The 27,703-nt window shown below is 38.3% G+C and overlaps 1 protein-coding gene across 1 annotated transcript; it reads right to left on the bottom strand.

Moving 5' to 3' along the window:
* Positions 1-793: 793 nt before the first annotated feature.
* On the bottom strand, positions 794-27,703 carry LOC139965069 (uncharacterized). The gene is made up of 16 exons (XM_071967251.1): positions 27,601-27,703; positions 25,334-25,449; positions 24,535-24,613; positions 23,363-23,417; positions 22,663-22,789; positions 21,739-21,839; positions 18,534-18,611; positions 17,891-17,955; positions 17,135-17,221; positions 15,721-15,832; positions 13,920-14,044; positions 11,466-11,605; positions 10,280-10,469; positions 9,158-9,253; positions 8,813-8,997; positions 794-8,002 (listed from the first exon to the last, which is right to left on the bottom strand). The coding sequence occupies exons 1-16, from the start codon at positions 27,665-27,667 to the stop codon at positions 2,507-2,509; spliced, it is 7,119 nt and encodes a 2,372-aa protein (XP_071823352.1). The 5' UTR covers positions 27,668-27,703; the 3' UTR covers positions 794-2,506.

Genomic DNA, 27,703 nt, shown 5'->3' with positions numbered 1-27,703 from the left:
ATTTTTGGAAATAACATCTTTATGCATCTCCAATATACCAGCAAAGCTGGTCTGGTGTATCAGCCGTGTTAAGAGGAAATAAAATATGCCCATGCAGCAGAGAGGCAAGTCTCTGACATGCATTGTTTCCGTTAGTACTAAAACATACTGTGATCAACTATACAGCAGTTTCCAACCAGTGAAGAGAGCAAACGATGAGGCCCCTTAACGTCTTTTTGAAATGATATAAACACACGGATGTGTGTAGTATGATAACATGGCACGGCAAAACCATTTCCTTCAAACATAAAGAAAACCGTTAAAATACTGTCCACATTATTCAAACACAAGGTTAGTAACTGAGAAGCAACTACAAGCATCGCCTTTATGTTGTATAATAGTATTTTGTCTTAATTTTTGACCACCACAAAATGTTATTTTGTAGCGGGGTAACACAGTGGCGGAGCGTCCATACAGTCAGGGGGTGCCGATGCCCCTCCCCACAGACTAAAATGGACTGCTGGCGCCCTTTTCAGCTTTTTACCACTTTTTACTTATTCACGATTATTGACTTTTTTATTGCGCTCTCATCTACCAATTGACATTTGTCACATTATCTGCAAATTAGCAAGGCCCGGAAAGGGTCATTTCCGGCGATCTAGGGAGTATCTTTACTCAAAAAAATTCTGGACGCTCCGCGCCAACCTGTGGTGGCGCTCCGCTTAGACCAATACCCCTAGCTCCGCCACTGGGGTAACAGGGGGCAAATATTAGGCAACACCCCCATCCCTTCCCTACACCACTGCTGAAGCCAATAACACAGATGCAAATGATTTTGAAGCATTTATATCAAAGTGTATTTTAATGTACAGTTTCCTGCCTTCCTCTTCTTTCGTGTATTATCATTGTTATAATTTATGTACATACAATTTGAAGCCACTGTTACAAACTGAGCAGTTAAATTAAATATTTTCTGCATTGATGTTATCTCGCCACTTAAAGCTCTATAACATGGCTTACAAGTTTAAACTTGAATGTCCGAAGAAACTATTCAAGGACTTTTTGAATCATAAAACAAAACCATTGAAACTAAAAATGAGTTAATCCACAGTTAGCCTAGTCTACACTACAAATATTAAACAGACTCTAAGACAGGCTAGGCCTAACAGTAAAAGCACACACCTATTTAAATACTTTCATACACAATGCAGATACATAAACACATGTTACTTTTGGTTGCCATCTTTACACATTTCTATCTCTCCTATTGAATCACACTTGTCTAGCAATATGTAACTGAATTGACAATTTCCTTGCAGTTAATATTTAACTTTAAATACCTATGGTAACGAGAGAGGTTCCATTTACCAAACAGAAAATAACATAATCATCTTTGTCCATATAATGTTACATATATAGAGCCTACTCACAGATCCTGGGGACACTGTTGTTTCGCCTTTGCTACCCAGCATCTTTGGAACAATTTAACTCCTCTGGAATCCTTCAAATCTACTCTGAAAACTCATTTGTTTCTAGAACTACACAACATCTAATCAACTTTTAACTTTTGTTATCTTATTCTCTCTTCTTGCCCTTTCTCAGTGTTGTTTCACTGTGCCATGAGTCTATTTGACAGATACCAGCGCATTTCAAAACTAATGTTCATAATTATTATTATTACTATTAAAAGAGACATAAATTCATAAGAATAATTAATTGACATCATGGATTTATACTGTAGCATACAAAGACTTTGCAGCTTACCAAATTGATCCGTGTATAGCCATCCGACAAGATATTTTGTTAATTCACAAAAAAACGTTTACATAGTTCTGTGGATTTTAAAGTTAACTAACAGAGATGTAACCTTGCCCAGTTCCCCTGTGGTAAGAAGGTTCATCTAAATGCTTCACTCTACTCATCTCACAGACACTGCTTGGCTTATGTTACTATATTTGTCCTGTTTAATTATCTTTTGTAGTTATCCTTTCTACTTATATTTACACCTACCCTGTACCATTATGTCATGAAATGTCCTGTTGCGAAGGTGACAGATAATTTCATACAATGAAGGTGACCTTCCTTAGGTCAATCCAGTTTCCTAACAATCACATTTCCTTCTGTCATTAGTATAAATATCTACAGAGTAGCTACTAACATTTGCCCTGATCCTCCCAATGGTATACATAAGATATACATATAACTATTCTTCAGTTGAGAACGGTACTAATCTTTATACTCTGTAAAATTGACAACATTTATCTTTGCAAAGCAAACTTCCTCATGAAGGCTTTTGCAGTTCCACCATTCCGTTCCAATCCTAGCCACCAATTCTATATGAAGTTTCAAACTTTGTTATTTCAGAAGTTGTTATGTCTATGTGAGATGACAACTGTAATAATCACCAAGATGTGAGTGCACCAAATTTTATGTGGGTCCAATCCGATGAATAAAACCCAGGCCTCCCACCTGCCCTGCTTACATAAGACCCTATCTGCTGAATATGATGCTGAATGAAATGAATAGTTCATGATGCATCTTCCCTGACAGAGCTGAGGGCCTCATTCATCAGATCGTCATCCAATGTGCAGGGACTACCGGCATCCCCACTACCGACACTGATACCGGTTGGAGATTTGCTCGCAATTGGTGATTTGACCAGAGGGGACTGGGGTAACGGGGACTTCACTTGATTGTGTCCTCTGCTGGAGGCTTCTCCAATTTCTTTCCCTCTTCCAGCTATCATTTTTTGCTTCCTCTGGCTGGGAGATGTTGGAACATCGATGATCAAGCCGTCATCGCTCTCAGCCGGACTGACCGGGGAGCACGATTCCAGTAGCATGCTCCGTTTGGAAGGTAAAGCAGACTCCTCTGGGGTGGCGGCTCTTTTAACACCTTGCGGGTTGGGTACTCCTCCGATAGCTGGTTCCGCACCGGTTGGACTAGGTACGCCTGGCGAGACGGGACTGGTAGCCTTTGTGGGACTAGAAGGCTTGAAGGATGGGCCAGGACTCCTGACATTATAAACCATATTCCTGGGGCTACTCGGCGGTAACATAGCTGGGCTTGGAACTTTAAATTCTATTTCCTTGGGGATGGATGAAAATGGAGATTTGGCAACCATCCCACCAGCTTTGGAAGCTGAGGATGCTGACATTTGGGTAGGGACTTTGTTAATAGCATTCATGGACTTTGGCGACAGTGGAATACCCATCTGCAAGGCATCACCAGTTTCTGGTGAGTTGGGTCCTGGACTTGAAGAAACTTTTTGAACTTTCTTAGGTGGAATATCATCACTCCCATCTTTTGAGGCTGACCTCTTGAAGGAAGGTTTTGTTGATGTAGTACTAAGAATGTCTGAGGTAACAGCTGATTTCTTCTCATCATTCTTTTCTGCATCTTTTGAGGGTTTGGCAGTTGTTGAACTGTCTTTAGATTCAACTTGAACAGGTTTTGTATCAGACCTAATAACCTGCTTTCCATCATCCCTCTGCTGATCTGCACTCACTTTCTCTTTGTTTGTGTCGCTCAAGCTTTCCTCAGTCTCTTCTTTTGGTATGCTATCTTTTGGCTGTTCTGGTTCCGTTTTAGCAAGCTCCTGGTCAGCTTTATTTTCGACAGGTTTTTCTGTTTCAGAGACCCCTTTAGAATCGCTACCACTTATTTCTTTTGCATCTCCCTCGGATTGATTTGTTTTTGGATCTTGTTCTTTCTTGTCTTGTTTTGGCTTTAAAGGTAATGATGGACTCTGAGCTTTGGTTGTGACTTTTGCCCCAACAGGGGTCGATGCACCAGCTGTGGCAGGTTCAGCAACCGGCGCAATCTGAACACGGGTCACTTTTGTGGCCCCTTTATCTGGTGAAGTCACTGTTGAAGAGGACTTGCTTAAGATAATAGGACGATGAGACGATGGTGAAGGTGATGTTTTGGTTGGGGTCTTTGAAGGACTCTGGACTGGTTGGTTTGGCTTTATACCAGAAGTTGGAATAAACAGCTTCGGTTTTGAACCTCCTACGGCCACTTTTGAAGTAGGTGTTACAGATGAGGTCTTTGAGACGGTGGTTGTAACTTTGACCTGTGAGGTCGTTCTTGGAGCTGATGTAACTGCAGTTGATTTTGCAGGAGTATTGCTGTTTCCTGTTGTTTTAGTAGGTGCTGATTTGTTGGAAGGAGTGGATGGTTTCAAGTTCTTGGTTTGCAAAACCGAAGTGGATTTGGCTGGAGTTGGTGAGGGACTTTCTTTAGATGCAGGATTGGCCTCAGGTTTAGAACTTTGTGATATGCTTTTCAATGCCTGAGCTACAGCAGTTTTGGTTTGTGATGTACTAGACTTTCCAACAAAGGACCCACCCTGCTTTGCAACAAGAGCAGCCTTTGCTGTTTCATCCTTTGCAGGTTGTTTACTTTGTGGTGTTTGCTGGATCTTTTGTGATGGAACCTTTGCTGGGGCTACAGGTGCTTTCTCAACAAGTCCAGAGCTCAGAAGTGCTCGCACAACCTGTTCCTTATCGCCGGGAACAAGTTCCAGCTTCTTGTGGTCATCTTCTTTCTCAGTAGTATGAGCTCCATCACCAGTTGTCTTTTCCTGGACTCTTTCTGTCAATTTGCTTACAATAGCGTTCAAAGAGTTGATTTTGCGCGGTTTTGGTGACTTCAATCGTGGTCCAGTCGATGAGAGAGGAGTCGATGGAGTCGCTGGTGCGGAACTTTTGACATTCGATGATGGTGCCCTAGCACTTGAGGGAATCACAAGAGGGACTGGCTTAGTCACTTGTTTGGCTTGCTGCTGAGTTGTCCCCACTGGAGAAGATTTTGGTGACTGAGATACTTTAACCTGAGACAATGTAGGTGCACTCTTTAGGGAACTTGTTGATGAAGGGATGGATGGAGATTTGCTTGGTGGTGGTGCAGTGAGAGGAGTCTTCATTTGCTGACCACCAGAGGAGCCTGTTTTGGACCCCAGCGTTGTAGATGGTCTCACTTTTGTGTTGGTAGCGAAAGTACTTCCTGTATTTGTTTTTGAGGTATAACTAGGAGAGGAGGTACTCAGAGACCTACTAGGATGCACAGGGGAAGCATTGTCCTGGGAAGATTTGTTCACAGCTTGAGTGGATATGGATATTCCAGATTTTGGATTACTAGGTGATGAGCCAGATGTAGCTGGTAATCTCAACTGTGGAGACATTCTGTTGTTTGGAGATGAACTTGAATCCTTAGGAGAGGGCGTTTCACCACGTTTATCTAATTTATCTGCAGATGTTCTTACTTTACTACTACCAATACTGCTTTGTGGACTTACTGAACCTCTTGGGCTAACTGACCCACCTTTTTGTCCAGGCGTGGGCCTTGTGAAGCCTGGTTTGCCTACATCAAACCTCTTATCTTGCCTCATAGATGGAGATGCACTTCTTGGTCTCGGCATTGCCGAGATGGGGGTTCTCTTTGGGGAAGAAAGCCTGGTTTGATCAGAAATTTTGCTTGGGACAACAGACTGATTCACTTTCTCTATTTGTGGTATGCTTCCACTGTCTCCTTCAGGTCCAACTTTAGGTGATGTATCCTGCGATGGGGGTTTCTTCAACTTTGGAATTTTGTAGGATAATACAGATGGTCTAGGAAGCACAGAACTGAGTATATCCTCTGGACTGGGCTTTTGCACATCTGCCTTAGATATGTAAGCAGGTCTCTTTGCTAGATCTGTTCTGACCTTAGTTATCTTTGCACCACTTCCAGCCTTGAAAACTGGCTTGCTGTTTAAATTTGCCACTTTCGAGGATGTCCGTTCATCAAATCTTACTTTCTGTGGATCGAGTGACTTTCTGATCATTACTCTTTCTGGTGGCTCTGTTTTGTTACTGTCTTTTGGCGGTTTTTCCACTGGCTTTGTTTCACCTTTATCTTTTCTTAAATCCTCTTGATCTCTTCTGGGCTGAAGTAATTGAGTTTGCTGTATTGTACTCTGTGTTTTGAAAACTGCCTCATTTGTATCTTCTCTCTGTCCCAACTGACTTACTGATGTACCAAGAGCTGGTAAGGTCTTCACTTTAATCTTGGTTAATGGAGGAGTGACTCTGAGTTTCGGCTTTGCCTCTGCAGGTTTCAGTTTTATTGTCATCTTTAATGGCTGTCCGTATGCTACTGTCGTCTCATAGTCTTCTCCAGTTGCACACTCTGGAGAAGAGTCCGGATACTTTTTCTTTCTCCCTCTTCTGCGGCCTTTCTTGGAAATTACATCAGCCGGTCCAGCAGGCTCTTTCAAATTCTTCTTGGCTCTTTTCGTTTTGGGCTTGGGGATATCACTCTGAAATGACTTGGAAAAATCTTTGGGCTTTCCTTTTGATGGATGAGCCTTGGAGACACTCTTTTTCGACTGAGGAGGAGGAGATGGCATAGGGCTTTGAACTGGAAGTGTAGGTGAGGAGGATATTGATGACCTCAGCTCCTTACCGACAGGAGCGCTAATGTTAGGTATTGGTACTTCTGCTTGAGATAAATCCAGGGCTACATCTCCAGGAGGTCTGTTTGACACAACACCAGGCAACATCAAGTCTAAAGACTGACTCCTAGATCCTGGGTGAAGGAGGTTAGTTTGCATATCAATGGTGTCTTTCTTGTCTTCTTCATTGTCCAACACAGATGCAGACTCAAGTTTAGCTATAGCAGAATTGACGCTGCTCAGTCCAAATTCATCAGAATCCGTCTTTGAATTTAAGAACATATCTTCAAAATTTGGCACATTGATCTCAATGATGTCCTTTATATCCTCTGTAAAATCAAAAGGATCACTAGGAACTTGATGTGAGGGTGTTGTCAGAACCTTTGGTGGAACACCAAAGTCAGGTGAGAGGACATGGCTCTGACTTATCCCTGGTAGTGGGTCTGATCTTGGAAGCATTTCAGTGATCATACCTGGTAGAATATTAGATGGACTTGGTGCCGATAACTCTGGAGTACTACTGATGCTGCGAGATGGACGAGACAACGTCCCTGCTGGTGACATTGGGGTTTTCGGTGACTGCCTTGGGGATGGCGGCACAGCTCCAATACTTGAAACAGAGGTAACACTATCCGATCTGCTTTGTCTTTTCTTCATCTTATTTTGATCTACTAGTTTACTCATCAAGGGAGAGAACTCTGTTAATGTTTGATTTGGTTTATTCATGTCAAATTGAGATTTCAGAGGATCAGTTGATACAGAAGACTGTCTTGGTGTGTCCTTTAACAAAGGCATTGATGATAACTTAGGTGCACTAGTAAACATGAAAACATCTTGATTGACGTGACTTCCACTGCCAGAGTCATCTTCTGGGAAAAGTTGTGGAGATTTCTCTGACATTTTCTTTCTGCGCTGTTTAGCTTTGGTTGCCTTCAGAGATGTAACATTGGCAGCATCAATGTTTGGTTCTTGAAGCAGATTAAGCAACATTGGGTTCTTACTGTGTTTAGCTTGTGTTGGAGTGGTGGGAGTAGGTGGTGTTGGATGCATCTGTAGTGGGTCCACTGGTTGTTGAGGCTGTTGTTGAGGTTGTTGCTGTTGCTGCTGTTGTAGTTGCAGCTGTTGTTGTTGCTGTTGTTGCTGCTGTTGCTGCTGTTGTTGTTGTTGCTGCTGTTGTTGCTGCTGGTATTGTTGTTGTTGTACAGGGATCCGATGAGCTGGTGGTCCTCCCCCTGTAATGGTACTCTGTAAAAGGCTTGCTAACATGGGATTCTGTGTTTGCTTTGGTGGACTCAGCAAGGGTTCTCCTGGCACAGCTTGAGGCACTGGTGCTGCTGTACTGCTGGAGTATGTTGGCTGTGGAAAGAATGTCGCCATTGAGCTTGTCAGGTCACTAAGAATGCTTCCCTGGTAGTTTTGAGTTCCTGACAGGGTTCTTCCCTTGATCTTAGCAGAATTATAGGATGGACCCTGAGTGCCCCCAAATGACTTGGGCAATTTCTGAAGGGCACTGAATGGACCTGATGATGGCAGATTTGGACTTGGAAAAGGGCTGGATCCCATCGCAGGTGTAGCAGCAGCAGGTACCTATAATTAAAAAGATAGATCATATTATTAGGACATGTCAAATAAAAAAAAACAAATTGAAGATAGAAACAAAAAGTCAAGGGTTTAGTCCAGTCTGTGTAAGAAAAATCCACAATATCTACAATTGTTTCTTTACTATTGTGATATCCTTCATTTCATATATCTGCATTTTCCTTCTTTAAATTCTTATTTACCATTACATGTTAAACTAAAATTATTTAAGATTTATCTTCAGTTAATAATTCAAGATCAAACAAATTGAGAAAAACGCAACAAAGGAAAACTGCTACTTAATAAAAACTTCACATGGTAGTAACCTTGACATAATTAATTTTGATAGTCATAAAATTTAAGTTTAAAAGTTTAACTCATAATTGCTAGTTTGAAACATGTACTGCTTCTCAACTACTATCAAATTTCTAAACATTCCCAGATTGACTATTCATTTTACCAAAAATGATTGAAAACAGCCTTTTTGAAATAAATGGTCCTTTTGGTACGCATTTACTTTTCAGAGGAGTGAATAAGTTGTTCTGTTATTTCTCCCAAAGACAGGTTGCCCTTTTTACATAATGGACTTGTTAATTATGATCGCAAACCTTCACACAGGAACTGACCCCAGAGGTTTCCATGCCTAAAAAGGTATTAAACCATACAATTGTACCAAGTGACCATTTATTGCCTTTGACAATTACAAGCCAAAAGTTGACAACCCACAATTTTAACTTTGTGTGATGAAATTTCAGTATCACTGCAATACTTTCCAATTACAAATTTTAGCATCATTCTGTTATCTTGCAGACAACTTACCTCTTTCTGCTTACGGGTTTCTAACCAGCCAACTGTTTTCTTTAGTATAGCCCTCATGGTGATAGGAATGGAGAGGCACTTCTGCAAAACTTTTGTGGCATACTCCTCACTACAAAAGGGCTCTTCACCCTCTCTGGGGTATAGCTTACACTTTGGGTTCGCTGCATCTGATGTATCAAATTCAACTGCAATAAAAGTATAAAATGTCATATTAGATGAAACCTCTAATATGATACAGAACTTGATACAGAACATGATAATATTTATTATTCTGAAAATAAGCAGAGCAAAATGCTTGCAAAAATTGTCAGAATTGTTTGTTAATAAACCTAATATCATACATACCACAGGCCATGCCATCTTTGGCTGGATGCTCAAAGAGAACAGTCATCCTGTGAAGGTTGTAAGCTGTTACTTCAAAGACCTCTTCGCTCTCATCGTCTGAAATAATGACATGATTACCTTGTTAACAAATACATATATAGCAGTTCAACCAGTACACCACATACTGTACCTCTCAAAGATATGATATTCATAAACATTGCATACTTTAACACTGACATATGGTATATATATACATGTTGTTTATAGATTTAAATGAACAGTTGTACTATGTTGATAGATATGATTTACAATTTACTTGCACAAAGACATCTGACATATTCATAATAATAATGATCATAATGAAAATAATAAATGCAAATTTATTTTGTGCCAATATCCAGAGGAAAACCACATGATATGTACCTTATGAAAAGGCACATACAGAAGGTTTGTATATGGTAACTTTGCGATGCTATGAAGGGAACAAACATTACTTTCAAGGTCATGGAAAATGATAATATCTTGGATCTTCCTCTGTGGTTTAGTTCTATAATTCAACTGAGCAATTTCATTGTTACTATGATCAAATTCCACCAGAAGGAGAAAAGGACTTGAGCCAAAAGAGTTTCCCTGACTTTGCACATATGCTGATGTACAGTATATTACAGTAAATGGGTGAAATGATTTTTTTGAAAGTGACTCAGAATAATCAGACATTTCCTTCTTGTGCTGTATAAATGTTAGCTTGTTTGGTCGAGACTGTGTGGCTTAAAATTGCACTTGAAAAAGGTGTTGCAATTTGACTAGCAAACACTACAGCCAGCTACAAAGAGTCTATCGGCACAGCTCCTTATGTACACAACAGTATGCAAAGTTAGGTGACATATGAAGTTACCATACACCAACATACATCATAGAAACAAAAGATTTATGAACAGGGCGTACTTAAATTATGAACATTGTACATGGTGTTAATAATTGCATACCAACATTGTTAATTGACCCAACACGTTCACTTGCACTGCTGGTACTAACAAACTACATATGTATCACTGCTGTCACAAAACAGTATATGCATGTTCACAATGCTTTAAGCTACTAAATGCTTAAACTCCTAACAATGCTTTAAACTGTTTTCCTTACTTTCTTGGTCTGCCTTCCGCACACAGCTAGCAACCAGAGCATTGTAATTGGCTTGTTGACGCAAACAATTTATAGTCTGTAAAACTTGTGTGTGTTGGGCAAAGTGAATTTTTGTGATAAGGATTCCTCTGATTTCTCCTACCATCGGTGAATCGGTTACATAGTAGCGCTGTTTCTGATCGGGGAGATTCTATGTAGAACAAAAGGACAATTGAATCTCAAGTGAAGGAAATTAGTTATCAGATAAAGTTCCCACAAGCATCTTCAAATTCAAATGTATAACACTGCAGCTTTTTCATGGTATCATCTGCTCTGTGATTTACTTTTCATAAGAAACAAGATTTCGAGATTTTGAACATTGGTCATGATATGAATGCAACAAAATTTAAAGTAGTTTCTTTTCATACGGATTTGACTTCCAGAATACTTGTTATGCTGAAAGTGTAAACAACTGCTTTAGTAGACATTTTTAGCTAATGCTTTGGATTTGAATTACAAACACCAAGAGGCTCATGGATATATGTTCTACAAGATATATCCACGTTCTAACAGACATAATAAAGTTTGTGTGGGTGATTACAACATGAACTGACTATGTTCACTAAAGACATACATTAAAGATATTGTTTTAACTTCAGAGAATCCTCCCCATTCGGTGAGCCCTTTGGCTGTGAATTGATATGCGAAAGGGTATGTTTATTTCGCATACATACATTCAACAGTGCTCTGCAACCTTAATGTTACATCAACTACATATCAGTTTACAGGATGGAAATATCCTTCAGAACATGGACATATCCTTTAGATCATCATGCTTGGTGAGCTTTTGGTATTCCTTACTGCAGAATGAAGTGTGGGCATATCTTCATAGTTTATGGCATACTTTGATGGCAATGCCTGTATAATAATATAGCTGTGTTACATCATTTGCATAGCATCTGAGAATTCAATGAGAAATAGTGAAAATACTAAGGTGGAGGTTATTATAAAACTACCAGATAAAATGTTACCTGTGTAAAATGGTAAAAAATATTTCATATCACTTCATGAGAAGAGACCTGGAATTGTGCTCAATGGGGGGTGTGAGCAACATCGAAAAATGATTCTATTGTCTTTTGGAAAACTATGTTGATGGAAATGTTAATGAAGACAGGGAAAGCTTGGAGCAAAGCATTTAATGACTTACGACATGAAAAGTGTAGCCTCTTGGATGTTGAGCATTTCTCGATTGTTGATTGGTGATAAAATCAGGATCCAGGGTGTGACGACATATTAGGGTGTTGATCGGCTGAGGTGTCTGGTTTTCGCTGTACACCAATGTAACACCTAAACATGCAGAGGAAACATGGTAAGACACCACATGAAGTTTGACCTTAAACTTCCTCAAATTACAAATTACTTAAGGATGTGGCTATTAATGGGTCAGATGACCCTTTCAAATAATGCAAAAGTAACCTTTAGCAGAAGATTTCTAAACTTTGTATTCAAATTACTACCGCTCCAATTCCCCTCAATTTATGAACTTACAAATCAAAGATGAAAAATTTAGATTTAGAAAGACCATAAGAATCTTGGTACGGTTATTTTCCTTCTCACTCTCGACTTGTGAGAGGATTGAAACGAAAGTCAAAATTAGCTGCTCTTTCGGTAATATAAATTAATGGCCCTTAACGCCACCTCGTAATTTTATGAATAAACCCCATACAGCCTTTATTCCTGACCCCAAAGGTGAAAGGATAAAGAAGTTAGAGACCAGTTTAATAACCAGAAAGCCAGCAGGCTTAGTGATTCCTTGCCTTATTAAGTTTCTACTATAGTTGAATCACATGATTGAGCAACTGAGGAAAATGTGTTTTAAAATCAAGCACCAGAACATTCAAAAAAGTGTTCCAGATAACTTGATCATTGCAAAGGTACAGCATTAGCCTTCTGCAAGTTAATGACAGATAACAGTCATTAGTGGTACACCCTCTCAGCCATCTAAATGAGGAAAGCTCAAATATTGACAAGAAAAGCCATTCCATCAAAGATATGGTTAAGTTGTAAGCTTACAAGGTTTCCAGACTTTGACCTCTGTTGAATTCAAATGACCTTCAAACAGCACCATATTTGGGCAAATCTTTAGACAAATACGTGCTAATTAATGTACTTGTTGATATAACAAGCAGTAAGAAGAGCAACTGTAATGTGATATGTTCGCATGTTCTGTGTCAAAATAAATTCCTGAGGTCTTTATATCGATAATTCAGAGCAGATTTAACATATTGGGCAGTAATTTCTGACTAGCCTATATACAACATCTTAAACCTTGAATCTTAAGCAGCATCTTAAACCTGTACCAATTAATGATGGTGAGAGCATGAATGTTTTATCACCAAGATAGTGAGAGCAATGAAATATTACCCTGACATGGTGTAAATTTTCAGAATTTGCTTAGGTTCTTAAAAATACAAATCATTCTCAATTGCAGTAAATAACAACAACAATATCAACTAAGGTCTGACCAATTATGTGTTTTCTGTACACCATTTCCTGGGCACCAAATGTCATGCTGACACCAAAAGCTAATCACTGACCACATCCCTCTCTAGGAAGAAAGGTTTTCAGGGATTGAATTCTGCTAGCCTTAAACAAACATTGACTTGAAGCAAATTAGAAGTCTCAACTTGAAAACAAAATTATCCTGCTACAGTGCTCTTAAGATACTTACAATTCCCCCCCTTGCTGACATCAAATGAACTTTGACCTTCACAACAAATGCTGGGCTGCTGCACTCATTATAGGAAAGCCATATGCCACTATGACATCTGATGAAAATGCCTATGATTATGATGCCATGTTTAATGTCCAGAGTGTAACCTCTGCTGAACCCAAATGACCTGTACCCTCCACCAAAAACAATAGGGTTCTTGTACTCAATATAGCATACATACCATCTAGTTTTCTATCTGGAAATATCATATTTACATAATGTTTTAATCTTTGACACCTGGTGACCTAAATGAACTCTGACCTACATCAAATTGTGTACAAACTATACAACACAAAAGGCTATCATACCAGGCATATATGACCTCCTATTATGTTCTGATTATGGAGATAAACCATTTTTGATATATTCACATTTTGCCTACTGCTGACCTTAAATGATCTTTGACCTCCACCACATTCAATAGGGTTTGCTGAACTGATAACAGGAAATCCAGATACCAAATATTAGAACTGCATTAAAACCTTCCTTGAGATATCATGTTTACAAGATTTTTACCCTTTTTTCCTTCTGTTAACTCAAATGACCTTTGACATTCATGAAAAACACTTCAGATCGTCTACTCACTAACGGCTAGCTACACATCGAGTTTGAACGTCTATTTTGTAAACAAATGTTTTCAGACTTTGACCAGTGCTAACATCAAACGACCTTTGACCAATGACAACAACAAGTGTCATATACACACACATATACTCACACACCATCACCATCGCATTGATTCCTTCTGCCTTCGGCAAGGAATCAACAAGTGGTGATATGCATTCAACATTACATGTATTTAATCATAACTGCAAACACACTAGAGTATGCATGCCTCAAAAGACCCTTGACCAAACTGTGTCATCATGAGGTACGTATTAACCTTACCAGTAAGGCTTTGAAGTTGCCTCAAGAGGGTAAGAGATACAGGCATTAGTTGACTCAGAGTGAGAGTAAAAACAGCCGGAAGGTGGATGCTGTTGGCTGGTCCTAGCTGTGAATTGTTACGCGTCCTGGTAAAGAAGGAAAAGTTCGATATGGTTCATCCTAGTAAAATTCTACTAACTATATTTGGGGCTTTACACATACAAGTGACTTATCAACACCCTAAGATGAATATTCATAATAATAAATAAGTTCTTAATATAGCGCCAAATACCAAAAGGCCTCTAGGCGCTTTACAAAACCTAAAACAAATAAAAAAAATAAAAAGACAGAGAAATCAAAGGAATATAAAGTCTAGAAAACACATAAACGAAAATTAAACAATATGTAAAATACAAAAACAAAAATCTAAAATGACGAGAAGACTATAAAACAGACCAAAACCTATAAAAAACAAAGGATAAGCACAAAGAATAGAGTTGTACAAAAGTAAAAGTGTAGATAAAAACACGAGTATATAAAAGTGACAAAATCACGTTGAGAAACTAAAAATAATGAGTTTTTAAAATTTTCTTTAATATGGCGAGAGATTTGGCAGTCTTTATGTCGTGTGGTAGGTCGTTCCAAAGCTTCATATACATGAAGAAACCAAACTTCGAAAGAACTAAAACACAATCCATGAATAGAACCTGCCTCAAGAAGAATCCCTCTGTAACAACTCACACATATAGAGATCATATATGTATGATTGTATATATTTTAGAAGATCTTCCTGCAAGCAGGAACTTGCGAAGAAGCCATCATTGGCTTAATCAAAGCCGCTAGCTGACCAAAGTCAGTCTCTTATATTCATATTTTAACGTCCATTTCGAATTGTCATTTGCCAACAACTCTGTAACTGGACGACAGACATTAATCTTGGAGTGACTTAAACTCGGAACCTTATGATTGAAAGACACCGGTGTTAACCAATGAGCTAACACATATATGAAAGGGAAGATAATACTTCAGACAGCTACAGCTGCCTGCACAGGATAGAAATCCCTGTTTTTGCAGCATTTTCACATTTAATCAGATAAATTGAGGTCACTTTTGTATTTCAATCGATCATCAGCAAACTCCCTCTGCTCTGTAAGTTTCACAAGAAATTTCAGTCATACAGTAAAGTGCTGACGGTCAATATGATTCTCTTGGTAGCAATGTAGTCTGCTACAAATCTTCATGAATGTTCTGGTGTCTCCAATGCCTGTTGCGGACACAACTCATTTATTCGTGTTAATGATGCTATTATTCTGTTTCTTTGTGTTGCAGCCTCCCGTGTAAATATGAATGATTCATATCACTAGGCCAATCTGTCAGAGTTTCACAATAATTAGCATAACTGATCCCTTTGACCCTTTGCAAACAATGTGCATTTCATATTATCTTTGATCGTCATCGTCAGCAGCAGAAGAAAAACCATGTCTCCGTAAAAAGAGATTGAAACATGAATGTCCGGGTCAATGTTTAAAGTGGGAGGAAAATAAAGACATCAATTGATATGTTCATCTGCTTTTGTAATTTTACATTTTACATGTCGTTACAAATGAATAAATTTGTCTAGCAATGTTTCTGGAGATGGACATGTTGTCCTTACACATTAACGCCTTGCACGGTACAGAACTTGTGCAAAAGGTTATTGGTTCAGACACTGGCATCAGTTTCTACCTAGGGGTACATGTACATAAGATACCGACTGTGAGGGGGAGGAGGGGGAAATGAACTACTACATATACTCGTTAGACTGAAAATACACAAGACTTACACTTTTCCTTCAGTTGTACTCTGTACAATTAGTGGCATCGTCTGAAGTTTCCTCGGCTGTGAATTCTCAAGACCGATCGACACCCATAAGCCGATATCCTTGGGCAATGGATCTGTAGATAAATTAAAGTAAATAAATTATATAAGGTAATTCAAATAATACCATTAGAGGTAATATAATTATGCAGAAACATAGTAGAGGTAATAACATAGTACAGGCAATAACATAGTATAGGTGATAACGTAGTACAGATAATGCCGTAGTACAGGTAATAATATATAGTACAGGTAATAACATAGTACAGGTAATAACATAGTATAGGTAATAATGTAGTACAGATAATACTATAGTACAGGTAATGATGTAGTACAGGTAATAATATATAGTACAGGTAATAATATATAGTACAGGTAATAACATAGTACAGGTAATAACATAGTATAGGTAATAATGTAGTACAGATAATACTTTAGTACAGGTAATAATGTAGTACAGGTAATAATATATAGTACAGGTAATAACATAGTACAGGTAATAACATAGTATAGGTAATAATGTAGTACAGATTATACTATAGTACAGGTAATAATATATAGTACAGGTAATAATATATAGTACAGGTTATAATATATAGTACAGGTAATAATATATAGTACAGGTAATAATATATAGTACAGGTAATAACATAGTATAGGTAATAATGTAGTACAGATAATACTATAGTACAGGTAATAACATAGTACAGGTAATATGGCAAAGGCAATTACACATAATTCAGTAATACCAATTTACACACAGAACTACAAATAAAAGTATTACCAAGTATGCATTAATTTACTGGTACAGGTAATATCTATACGGGATAAAATACAGGTAATACAGACAAGTATCATCCGCACCAATGCTTTGGCTAATGCAAAAGGAAAACATGAAGACCATCGATGTTTAGCCAGCACAATACATCAACATTTATTGATGCTTCGCCATACTGTAACATTTGTAGAGATTGAGTTTATATCGTGAACAACAATTCTTTTAATTTTTCGGGGTGATTTTTCAATTTTGATGCTATACTCTTGACCCAACAGTTGATGGCAATAACGGAGCTTCAGCCCGAATCCTATAGACAACCTACTGTAATTTATCACCATACATACAGTACCATATAATACCAAAGTGTGGATGGGTAGACTCTAGACAGTTAGTGTTTGTAGCAGGCTTCACAAAAGAATTTAAATAATCTGCTGTTTTACCTAAATGAGCAAAAACTGGTAGTAAAGTCTCCATTTTTAAACTTTTATGAAGGGACGCTATAAATGTGACCAGGTGCTTCAACCGAAAGGGGAAATGTGTCTATGAAGGGAAAACTGGAGAGCATAACACTGACGATACACAGTAAATTACTGAGACTTACCATCAGGACCTAACTCCTTCGGCTGTTGTTGGTCTACATCTAGTAGGTCATATGGTGAGATGAAAAATGTCAGCTTCATATGATGACCTGGCAGACAGAAAATATAAAAAAAAAAAACTGCTGTCACTGACTGGGTCCAGGGTGTCATGCAATTCTACCAACTCTAACGAAAACAAGCTACAAAAATTCCAGAAGTGGTTTCTGTTCATTATTGCAAATGAACAGTATATTAACATGAACAGTAGAGAGATCATACATAGCAAAGAAAACAATCATATTTCCTTTCATATTGTGTTCCGTTCATATTCCTGGCAAGCAAAAGAAGAGAGAGCGAGGGATTGAAAGCATAAAAGTTGACCATTTGACTTAAATACGTTCCAGTACACCGGAAACAGTACACAAGACTTTCATCCATTTTACATTGATTTTCAAACACACAATAACAAAGAGCAGGAAATGCAAAATGGACAACTGACGCATACTGCACGAAATGAGTGATTGGAGGAGTTACCTCTATTGAAACATACCATAAGAAATGAAGGGAGACTCCAACAGAAATTAGAAGGACCACTTGAAAAGTAGGTCAAAGAAGGAGGGGAGAGGAGGGGGGGGGGGGTGCTGGTGGATATACTACACATTCCATACGTGTAAGAGTTGCAACATCCCTGAATTTTGCCAGGATGTTTCTGCCAGGACTTTTTGCCAGCCTTACATTATAAAGTTATAACGGGATAAATTAGATAAATTTTGACTCACCTCCAGCTCTTGGGGTACAGTATCCAAGGCTATTCTTGACAGTGGCCAGAGCTGTAGCGCCAGGTCTAAAATTAATGATTTAAAGATGGAAAACAGCCCCCAAATATTACTTTCATTTATACTTTTTAACATAACAAAGCTGACATATTATGGAAATCACCACTTAAAGGAATTGTCTGGTGAAAGGTTTTGATACGTTGTACTAATAGTTCTTAATTTTCTCTTGCTAACCATGTGAAAATTGTCCCCATTTGATGTTTTCTTCTTGTAGAAATCTGGTTTTCAAATTCACCAGTTTCTCACCAAAAGTACCGTTTGTTCGAACGCATCAATTTGGTGATTGACGTTGCGCTGGCAAATAGGCAAAACAGGCGACTTGAAGTTAGCACTCCCATTTCCTTAACGATTAAAAAATTGTTTCCCTGTCAAATGCAACATTAGCGTTCTCATACTTTGACAACATGTTTGGAAAATTATTTATCATTTTTTAAGGTAACTTCTTTGGGCCACCAGACAATCCTTTTAACCCAACCTCAGTTGAAGGTATGTAATGCTAACTGAAGGTACTACTGAGATGCTAAATGATACAAAATAAAGGGAAGCACATAATATCGATCCAAACGAGATTAAACCGTCCACTCACTTTTTAGTAATGGCCAAAATTGTAAGCAAATCTTTCTCCAAGCATTGTAAACTGCTGAATGCCTTTGCCTTTTGATTTCTGTAACAACAAAAGAAAAGGGTACAAAAGAAAATAAATTTAGTAAAGAAGAACTGCGATTGTTATGAGAGATATCACGTTTACAACAAGTTATACCAATTAAAGCAACCAGCTTATAGGTAAGAAATGTTTTCCATGAACTGAATATCCGCTTGATAAGGTAATGTAAAGTTTCTTACAGTAACAGATTTATTTTTGAATCGAGAAGCCTGCATTGCTCATCTGTAGAAATTGAGACATACATCCATACTTTCCTTCTTACTTAGTTTGAGATTAGCAGTAGGTATTACAGTGTACATTCCATGTATATGTGATACTGATTAGTCGTTTCATGTGCTCCTAGTTGGTGTGCATCCTCTTCTTAAAGACACTTATCAGAAATTTAGACAAAGCTTCTTAGTTAGAATTAGGGCACTAGTGGGTCTTATGAGGGAAGGGACCAACAGAAAGATTAATGGATATGAAAGATGTATATTCCAAATAATTAAAAAGTAAACTGGCACTTTTTGGGGAGAATTCAGTACAGACCTCCTAGCAGCTCTTCAACAAAATAAAGGTTTTCTTAAAGGTTGTAAATGAAGAAATAAAGGTTTTTGAAGGCTTCAAACATGAAAATAAAGGTGTTTCAAAGGTCCACAATGAAGTTTATTGATAACATACTCACCATCTCACCATCCATTTTTACATCACCTGTGGCCCTTATCTAAAATACCTGTCTTACATTAACTGTTGTTTGTGAGTCTGTTTTGTATCACTGTTGTATCACTGTATATTGTGCATGAATCATGCCTGGCTGTCCACAAAAACTTAATGGCAAATGTTTAGCATGACTGAATACAATCATTCTACTCTAGACTAAATCTTTAAAATATTTTTTTTTAACTTAAAATAAAAATACAGGTTTTAAAACATATTTTTGAAACATAAAGAGCTGTGTTTGAAATGAATGTTTTGAAAGGTTTGAAAGGTTTTGCTGGGATGTCTGACAGTTAGGGCTGTAACGGTTAAACGGTTAACCGGTTAACCGACCGAACGGCCGGATAAACGTCCGCCGTACATCGTATAAGTTTAACCGTTTTTGTAATGCCAATTACGCAGTCGCAACGGCGCGTCTTCACATCACTTTATTCCCGAAATAGACCGCAACATTTGCTTGCCGAAAATCACGTAACAATTGCAAACTTTATCACGCATCCATACAAAAGATTTTCAAGATTGGCGGTATGATTGAAGGGATTACAAAGCGCTATGCGACCCGTGAAGCGCCTATTGTTACCCCGTTCGACAACGTGGCGAGTCTGCATCTAATCCTTTCAAATTTATATTGTATTTAAGCAGTAAACGTTTTCTTTATTATGATGTAATTTCAGTTCAGTGTTCCCTCTAAGGTGCAGGATTCCATTCAACAGACTCAGTAATCCCACAAAGAAAACATCTGTCTGCTGGAAATCCCCGCATCGTTTTCTTGCATTCGCGAAAAGTTTATACTCAATGCACAACGTATACACTTGACTGTAAAAAAAAACTCTGAAAATCATTAGAGAAATAACCAATTGTGTACGAAAAGTAAGTTGGTACACCTTTCAAATTTTACGAAAGATCGAGCAAAAAACTTTCGAAAAATTCACGCGAAACTGGCAAATCGTGCTAAATGCAACTAATGTCATGTAAACAAGGCTCTAGTACACCCAATTATGAATAAAACGTAAGAACACATCTGGTGTTAAGTGGCGAAAAAGTATTTTCTAGAATTTCAAAAATTACGGAGAACATAATATCCTATCATAGTTTAGTGTATAGCAAATAGCCTAACCACCTCGTCGGTTACGGATCTCACGTAACTACAAAAACACAACTAATTGTAGGCCTATATTGCGAAGTTTACGTTTTCTACAAGAACATGGAAACAATATTAAGCATTTAGTTAATCAAGTCAAGTGGCCTTAAACATGTGATTACAAGGTTTACTTTCATGTATCATGTGGAATAGATTGTCTTGTTCATGCGGAGGAGTCAGTTGCCTGTTTTACTTACCTAGCTGTTACGGGGATCATATTTTACCTACTTTTCTTAAACGTCTAAGATAATCATGTCATGTCATGTCATTTCAAAATTTTCATCAGTTTCGTGACAATTTAAATTAAAAAAGTTGTCAGTATTTTGCATCCACAGCTGCGAATATTTTATCGCCAGACGCGCCAAATTTTCCGGGGCGTTAACCCCTGGACCCCCACAAGGGGTTCTACCACATGACCCCACCGGGGGACCACCCCACGCCATTATGCTACGCGTGCTAATTGTGTTTGCTGCGCGAACTCCGGCGGGAAATCGACAGGGTGTTCGCGGGAAATTTTACAATGTTATCCACACTTCCCCCCAACCCTCTGCCTACCCCGCCACAAATTGCACAAATTCAATATATCTGTGACCCATTGTTGTACTTGTAATTGCGTAGGCCTAGCCCTACTACCGTACACTTCTGTAGTAATCGCTTCCTAACAACCGACTTTCCTAACCTTGGCCTAGCTGGTGAAAGCCTTGTAGTCTAACACTCCATATGATCGCGAACTTCAATACACAATGCCAATATTAAGTAGGCCTAGTAATATTAGGCTTATAACTGCCATACAATGCCTGCGCTATTACAGTAGGGGCTACGCAATTAACGAAGAAATATTTGCTTCGAATATCTCTGTAACAGTTACCGATGAACTGAAAGAGAAACAAAAATCTGTTTAAAACTTCATGAAAACGCGCGATTCGTCTTTTTCAATGCAACGATCGTCAAAACTAAGCAAATACAACCAAATTCTTGACATACGCGTTACGAAAAAACGATACGTGCAGCGCTATTTTGAGAATGTACTTCCGCATCAAAAGTGGTGGCGCTCTTTCGGAATTATAATCTGAGCTATATAACTCTGATTTTCGGCTCTTATTTTGAGGCAACAACACGGGTTACGTTTAAACGTTAACCGTTCGGTTAATAGAAACGGTTAACCGGTTAGTGAATTAACCGGAATGACACAGCCCTACTGACAGTAACAAAATATTTAAAGCCACTGCCTCAGTTCCATTCAGAATTTTCATGCATCTTTTTGTACATTTGTATGCCACCTATACTTACGCATCACCGCCGGTTTGGTAAAAATCTGCCAGTCCGCAGAGATGTTCTCCAAATTCTTTAAAATTGTTCTGTTTCAGCGATTCAGACATTTCAGTACAGCTCTACAGGGGATAAATAAATTAAGATGTGAAGACACCGACAACACACCGAGGTGATCGTCGAACGATTACAAGAGAAAATTAGCTAGATCTTAGAACAAATATATAAATGATGAAATAAACTTACACAGATAACATGCTGCTTACACAACTAACAAACAGTAAGATGATTGAGGGTGCACCATCACATTTATAACAGCTCTCTACATCATTGGCCTCCCTACTACTGACAAGTTTACAAAACTACTGAGACAAGTGAGCAAAATTTTAACCTAAGACATTTTTTCCATCGATACACAACCAGCAAAACATGAATCCTATATTTATAAAATGTTATGGCATGATGTTATACAGGAGGAGACATGATGCAAAACTGGCAACAACTTCAACAACAAATGGTCAAAATCAGCACAATTTCTTTATCAGAGTCATTATCTGGTGAAAGCCCTTTGTTTTGTTCAGGATAAAACAAAATGATAAAGAAGTTAGCTACCACTTCAACCGACCCTAGTCTAAGCCTGCATACCAGTTTGTAAGTTTGGTACATCAAACACAAACTTTCTGGTGAAAGCCCTTTGTTTTATGTGAATATAACAAAATGATAAAGAAGTTAGCTACCACCTTCAACCAACCCCTAGTCTAAGCCTGTATACCAGTTTGCAAGTTAGGTACAATCAAACACAAAAGTTCTGGTGAAAGCCCTTTGTTTTGCTTAGGATATAACAAAATGATAACGTAGTTAGCTACCACCTTCAACCAACCCCAAGGCTAAGCCTGAATACCAGTTTGCAAGTTAGGTATATCAAACACAAAAGTTCCCACTCACCACTGGATCTTTGCAATGGGCCACCATCACGTCCTGTACGTTCCCGTTCTCACCCATCTGGACTTCAACGTAGAAGGTATCTGAGCTTATGAAGATATTACCCTCTTGAGTTGACATGACCTTTAAGCTGCGAAAATATAAAAGCCAAAACACTGTCAGGACAGGATTACAAATTTAATGAGTGCAGTTATCAATATTTACTACATTGCAAAATATGAACTCGCAGGCAGTTGTTCATAGGAAAAAAACAATCAAATGAATTCCTGCGTGATTGATACAACTTTCTGAACGAGGTAATTGGCTTCTACAAGCATCAGTTATTGGATAAAAAATACCTTTGGCGACGATGTATCGAGATCAACCAGCTTTGAACATCACCTGTGGCTATCACACAGTGATAGATTGTAGTGTTAGCTTGTACACCCCTTGCAACCCAAGCGTTTTTGTCACAGTGGTAATTAAGGGAACCCCTTCTTCAAAATCACTCTTTTCAGGATGGTAACTCCGTTAAGTCCCCTTCAGGATGGTACTACTGCATCAGAGCGTCAGCCTTGTCAATGACTCAACAGAACTAGAGTTCTGTACCCAGAGGGTCGGCTCTTGTAACCTGCTTCAAACACCAAGTGCTACTGTATATCACAGCTGTGCTCGTAAAATTATTCTCAATTCCTATATCCCATCCTTTCATGGTACTACTCACTTTACAGGTTTGGCTAGAGCCTCGAGTCTTTCGACCATGGCTGGTAACGAAGAAACTGTAGAATAAATCAGACCGAGAGTCGTTGAAACAAATGGCAAAAGATTTGATGCTTCTAAAACATTTTACATGAAAGAATTATCTTATGAAAGAATTTATAAGATTCGTTGCTTCTCTAAGACATTTTTAATGGAAGAACAATGTCTGAGTACCTACCCACAGACTTTTAAAAACAAAGGATACCAAACACTAGAGCACCAAGGCGCGCAGATGCTCATGCCAGATTTACCATTTGGACAAGTGTGTCTGAATGAATGGACCTACTTTGCACCTACATTTTAGGCGCCAGCCGTTTGATAACTCGCCCGCCTCCAGACACTACTTGAAACAACTGAGTGTTCCACTGGCTGGTGCATTCCAACTACTGTAGTATACTGCATTCCCCTATTTTCGTGCAGTATGCACATAAAGCCTACATGTAATTTTGGCTAGGCCCTAGCCTAACCTCCCGAAAACACTTTGGAAACAATACCAGTGGACAGTTGGAACAAACCAGTGAGGTATCATAACATACGGCACAAACCACATAAGGAAGGGGGGGGGGGGGTTTCTATTACCATATCACTTTAAACTGAGCTCAACAGAGAAAGCTGGCAATACACCCAATTAATACAGCAATAAACAATGGTTTCCTGTGCAAATACTATGACCCAATGTTTGTGGAACTCCTAAATGTACCCAAAAATTCAATAATGTTTGATCAATTCATGATCTTTAACAAGTAAAAAGGAAAAAGTTTAATCCCCAAAACAAGCTTACAAAATTTCAAGTGGAATGAGTTAGAGACAAAAGTCACTGAAATTTGTTTGAAAAGTTTGACAAAAACCTGGTTCTCCATAACCTCACACACGGTAATGTGTGTGAGCTAAAAAATGATAAGGAAATTGTAGGGCAGATAAGGGTCAGGACTAACAAGAATCTTTAATGGAACTCTCAGAAAAGGAAAAAGATCGAAACAAATCTGTCATCTGATGTCTGAATGTAGAGATCACCCTTTTAAAGAATGAATATGTGGAAGTTAAGAATTCCTCACACAAGTCACAAATTTTCTACAACAATTTGCAAAACCATTCTCAAATTGAAGCAACTTGCGGGAAAAGTGTCAAAATTCTTACCCGTGATAGCCTTCTTGATGTTTTCCAAACATTTCTGGAGCCTGTCTGGATCAACGTTGTCTGTATTTTTATAAATAGCCTGACAGAATACAGATTGAAAAAAAAATAATAATATCAAACTAAAAAAAAAAAATAATAATATCAAACTATGAAGAAACTTTATACTCTGTGTACTCTGTTAGGAAATACTGTTTGGGTCGAATCATATCAAAAACAATTTAAACGGGCTTCCTCATCAGCCCCTCTATAGGATGGTACAAAATGAGTCATACGAAAATACAGAATATATGCAATAAGAATGTATGCAATAAGAATGTTCATCGCAAACTGCTACGGTTGTGAACATGTTCAATTGGGCATACCAAACTGAGTCTTAGCAGCTTTGAATGGAGCACAAAATTGACAAAAAAACAGTTTTTTTTTTGTAGATATTTAATTCCTTTGTAGATATTTCATTCCATTCGATGGGAGATGTGGTTGGTCTGAAGGAAACTTTTATGCCAACCAAACCCATACCGTTTCTTTTTTTCAAACTTTTTTTATCATAACCCTTGATCAAAATATAAAATTGTTCTAGTATATGCAAATGAACTAGTCTTCAATTACTTAATCTGTTAGGCCTATGGGTAGTGAATAAATTATAAATGTGCATTCGTTTGAACCAATCACAGGCAGTGTTGACAACTAAACTGTATAGACCAAATTAGCAATGAACAGGTACTTATTATTTTTCTTCTAGACACTTCATCCATTTCATCAATTTCATTCTTATGTTTTACTGGAATTTACTGGAACTAACCATTGCATCTCTGAGTTTGAGCCGTTCTTCGGACCAAGCCTTGACCTGTTTGCTGGTCATCTTCAGTTTCTCCATTAAATGAGCTAGAAGGTTGTCTTGGTCCTGGCCACCACCATCTAAAATGAAAGGGTCCACAACAATGTTCAATTTCAACAAAAGTAACAGTATCTAGTGCATTAAATCTAGTGCATTAATCTGGTGCATTAAATCTAGTGCATTAAATCTAGTGCATTAATCTAGTGTATTAAATCTAGTAATTAAATCTAGTGCATTAAATCTAGTGATTAAATCTAGTGCATTCAATCTAGTGCATTAAATTTCAAGATCACAGACTTGAACACCTAAAGATTGTTGCGATCTCATTTATAAAACAATCCGTTCGTCAAGTTGTCTTGTATTACATGTCTAAGGCAGGCCTGGGCTGTTTCAAAAGCATCTCAGTACAACACCACTCCCTGTACAACGTGTGTGTGACAAAAGAGGCAGACCTACTGTAGGTCCCCTCTCAGCCAATCATCACTCATGATTAAGAATTCTGAAATAATGGAGAAACTTTCCAGTTATTTCCATAATTTTCCCCCAAATGGTCTGGACATTTTGGGATCCAACTAACAATATAGCCTAGGCTTTGCAAGTCAGTGTTGGGTACCGATATCTATGATCAAGCCAAACTAACTTCTAGGAATTAAAAGTCTTAAGGCCATGGCAATTAAAAGTTTTACAGTACGTCCACAGCCCCACATTCTCCGTTTCCAAAGGATCTGACTAAATTTTCTTCATTATTTACACGAAACAACGATATGATAGTATTAGGTTCGTTAATATTAACACAGAAGTGTGAAGATAAAATATTTCGTGTCAGAATACGAATACACTTAATGTAGCCAAAATCAGCCTCAATTACTTCATTGGGCATTTTCTACATGCCAAGTCATAATTTGCAAAATATACATAAATTTTGAGTTTTGAGAAAGTAAACACTCATTCGCTGCCATGAGTTTGTGCAGTTTTTCACTCGACAAAGGTTCCAAGGAGAAGACAGATGCTTTGTCAAGCCTGAGATTTTCAATGCGTAAAAGTTAGTATTGATTAGGCAGCGTAGTGGAGAATCTGTGAAATTTTCGCTCAGCATTTTGCAGTTAAAGGACAAAAGTATTAATTGGGAAATGTACAAAGTCCCTAATCGAGTAACGACTCAAAGTTGCAGTGAGATACTGAATAAGTCTAGCAAGTATTGTGCGCATAGTACTACAGAAGACATGTTACAGATACCAAGCTACCCCCTCCCCTTAGCCTCCTCCCCATGGACGTGGATCACACTACCGCACAAATCCGCGCAGCACTCAAACATTCCTGAGCACATCCCTGATGTACGTATGTGACTTTTATTTGTGGAGCTATAATTATATGCAGGAAAAAGTTGATTTGCACTGTACTGTATATATAATATCAACACTTGGAAATTTTAGGCACTTCTAATTCATTATGCCATCCCAGCGAAAGAAATAAATTAGCTGACTGATAAGACAGTAGCGTAACTAAGACTTTTGTTCTGTAATGAATTGTATCCTGATACTTGTATTATTACAGTATCCATAATGAAATGGTCTCATTAGACATTTTTACTGCTCCTTGTATGATGTTGTAATACAGCTACGAAAAAAGCTGTCACTGCCTTTCCCAAAGTCAGATTAATTTTTGCTTGTGATGCCATTCATGATTGGAACCTCACAATGGCATTTTTGATGCGCCCTTTTTGAGGCTTACGTCAAGCCCTGCTTATTATTATTATCGGTACTAATTTAGAATCCGTACCATTCCTAACTCCTAACCCTACTTCCTAACCCTACTTCCTAACCCCTAACCCTACTTCCTTCTTCCTAGCCCCTACAAGTAAGCTTTCCCATTCATATGGTACGGATTCTAATGTTAGGCCTTATTATCATATTAGGCATTAAAGTCTACAGTCCAAAGTTTTAGTCATTCGTAGCGCCAATGAGGATTTTACAGTCCTATGTTTATTCCGTTATATTTACTAGGCCTAGCCTAGGTTTGGTCAGGCTTGGTCGGCAGCAGGCCTAACGCAGGCCTTGCATTACAAAGTCTACAGTAGACTAAGCTAGGCTACAATGGGCTTAACACTAGGCGGCTTTGTTTTGTTGCAAACAAGGCATCTTTCACTATTCAAACGTGAACCTGGGCTACTTAAACATGGATAAACACTTATTGATGTAGATCGCATATTAAATATTAACCCACAGACCTACCTAACGTTGGTTTTCCAGGGCCATTTAGGTCCATATGACCAGTCGCCATCAATGACACAGTCGCCATTTTGATTGCGGGCTTCAACTACACCGTCAGTGTTTC

The sequence above is a fragment of the Apostichopus japonicus genome, chromosome 23, assembly GCF_037975245.1.
Source record: "Apostichopus japonicus isolate 1M-3 chromosome 23, ASM3797524v1, whole genome shotgun sequence".
NCBI classification, from domain to species: Eukaryota; Metazoa; Echinodermata; class Holothuroidea; order Aspidochirotida; family Stichopodidae; genus Apostichopus; species Apostichopus japonicus.
The sequence above is the reverse complement of the archived record's forward strand: the minus strand, read 5'-3'. Positions and strand labels throughout refer to the sequence as shown.

Excerpts from the sequence above, each read along its gene's own strand:
- LOC139965069 (XM_071967251.1), bottom strand. The coding sequence starts at position 27,667 with ATGGCGACTGTGTCATTGATGGCGACTGGTCATATGGACCTAAATGGC. Across the intron at positions 21,840-22,662 it reads CCCATTGCAAAGATCCAGTG|AGCTGTACTGAAATGTCTGA; the intron begins GTGAGTGGGAAC and ends TATCCCCTGTAG. Across the intron at positions 11,606-13,919 it reads GCAACTTCAAAGCCTTACTG|GTGTTACATTGGTGTACAGC; the intron begins GTAAGGTTAATA and ends CTGCATGTTTAG.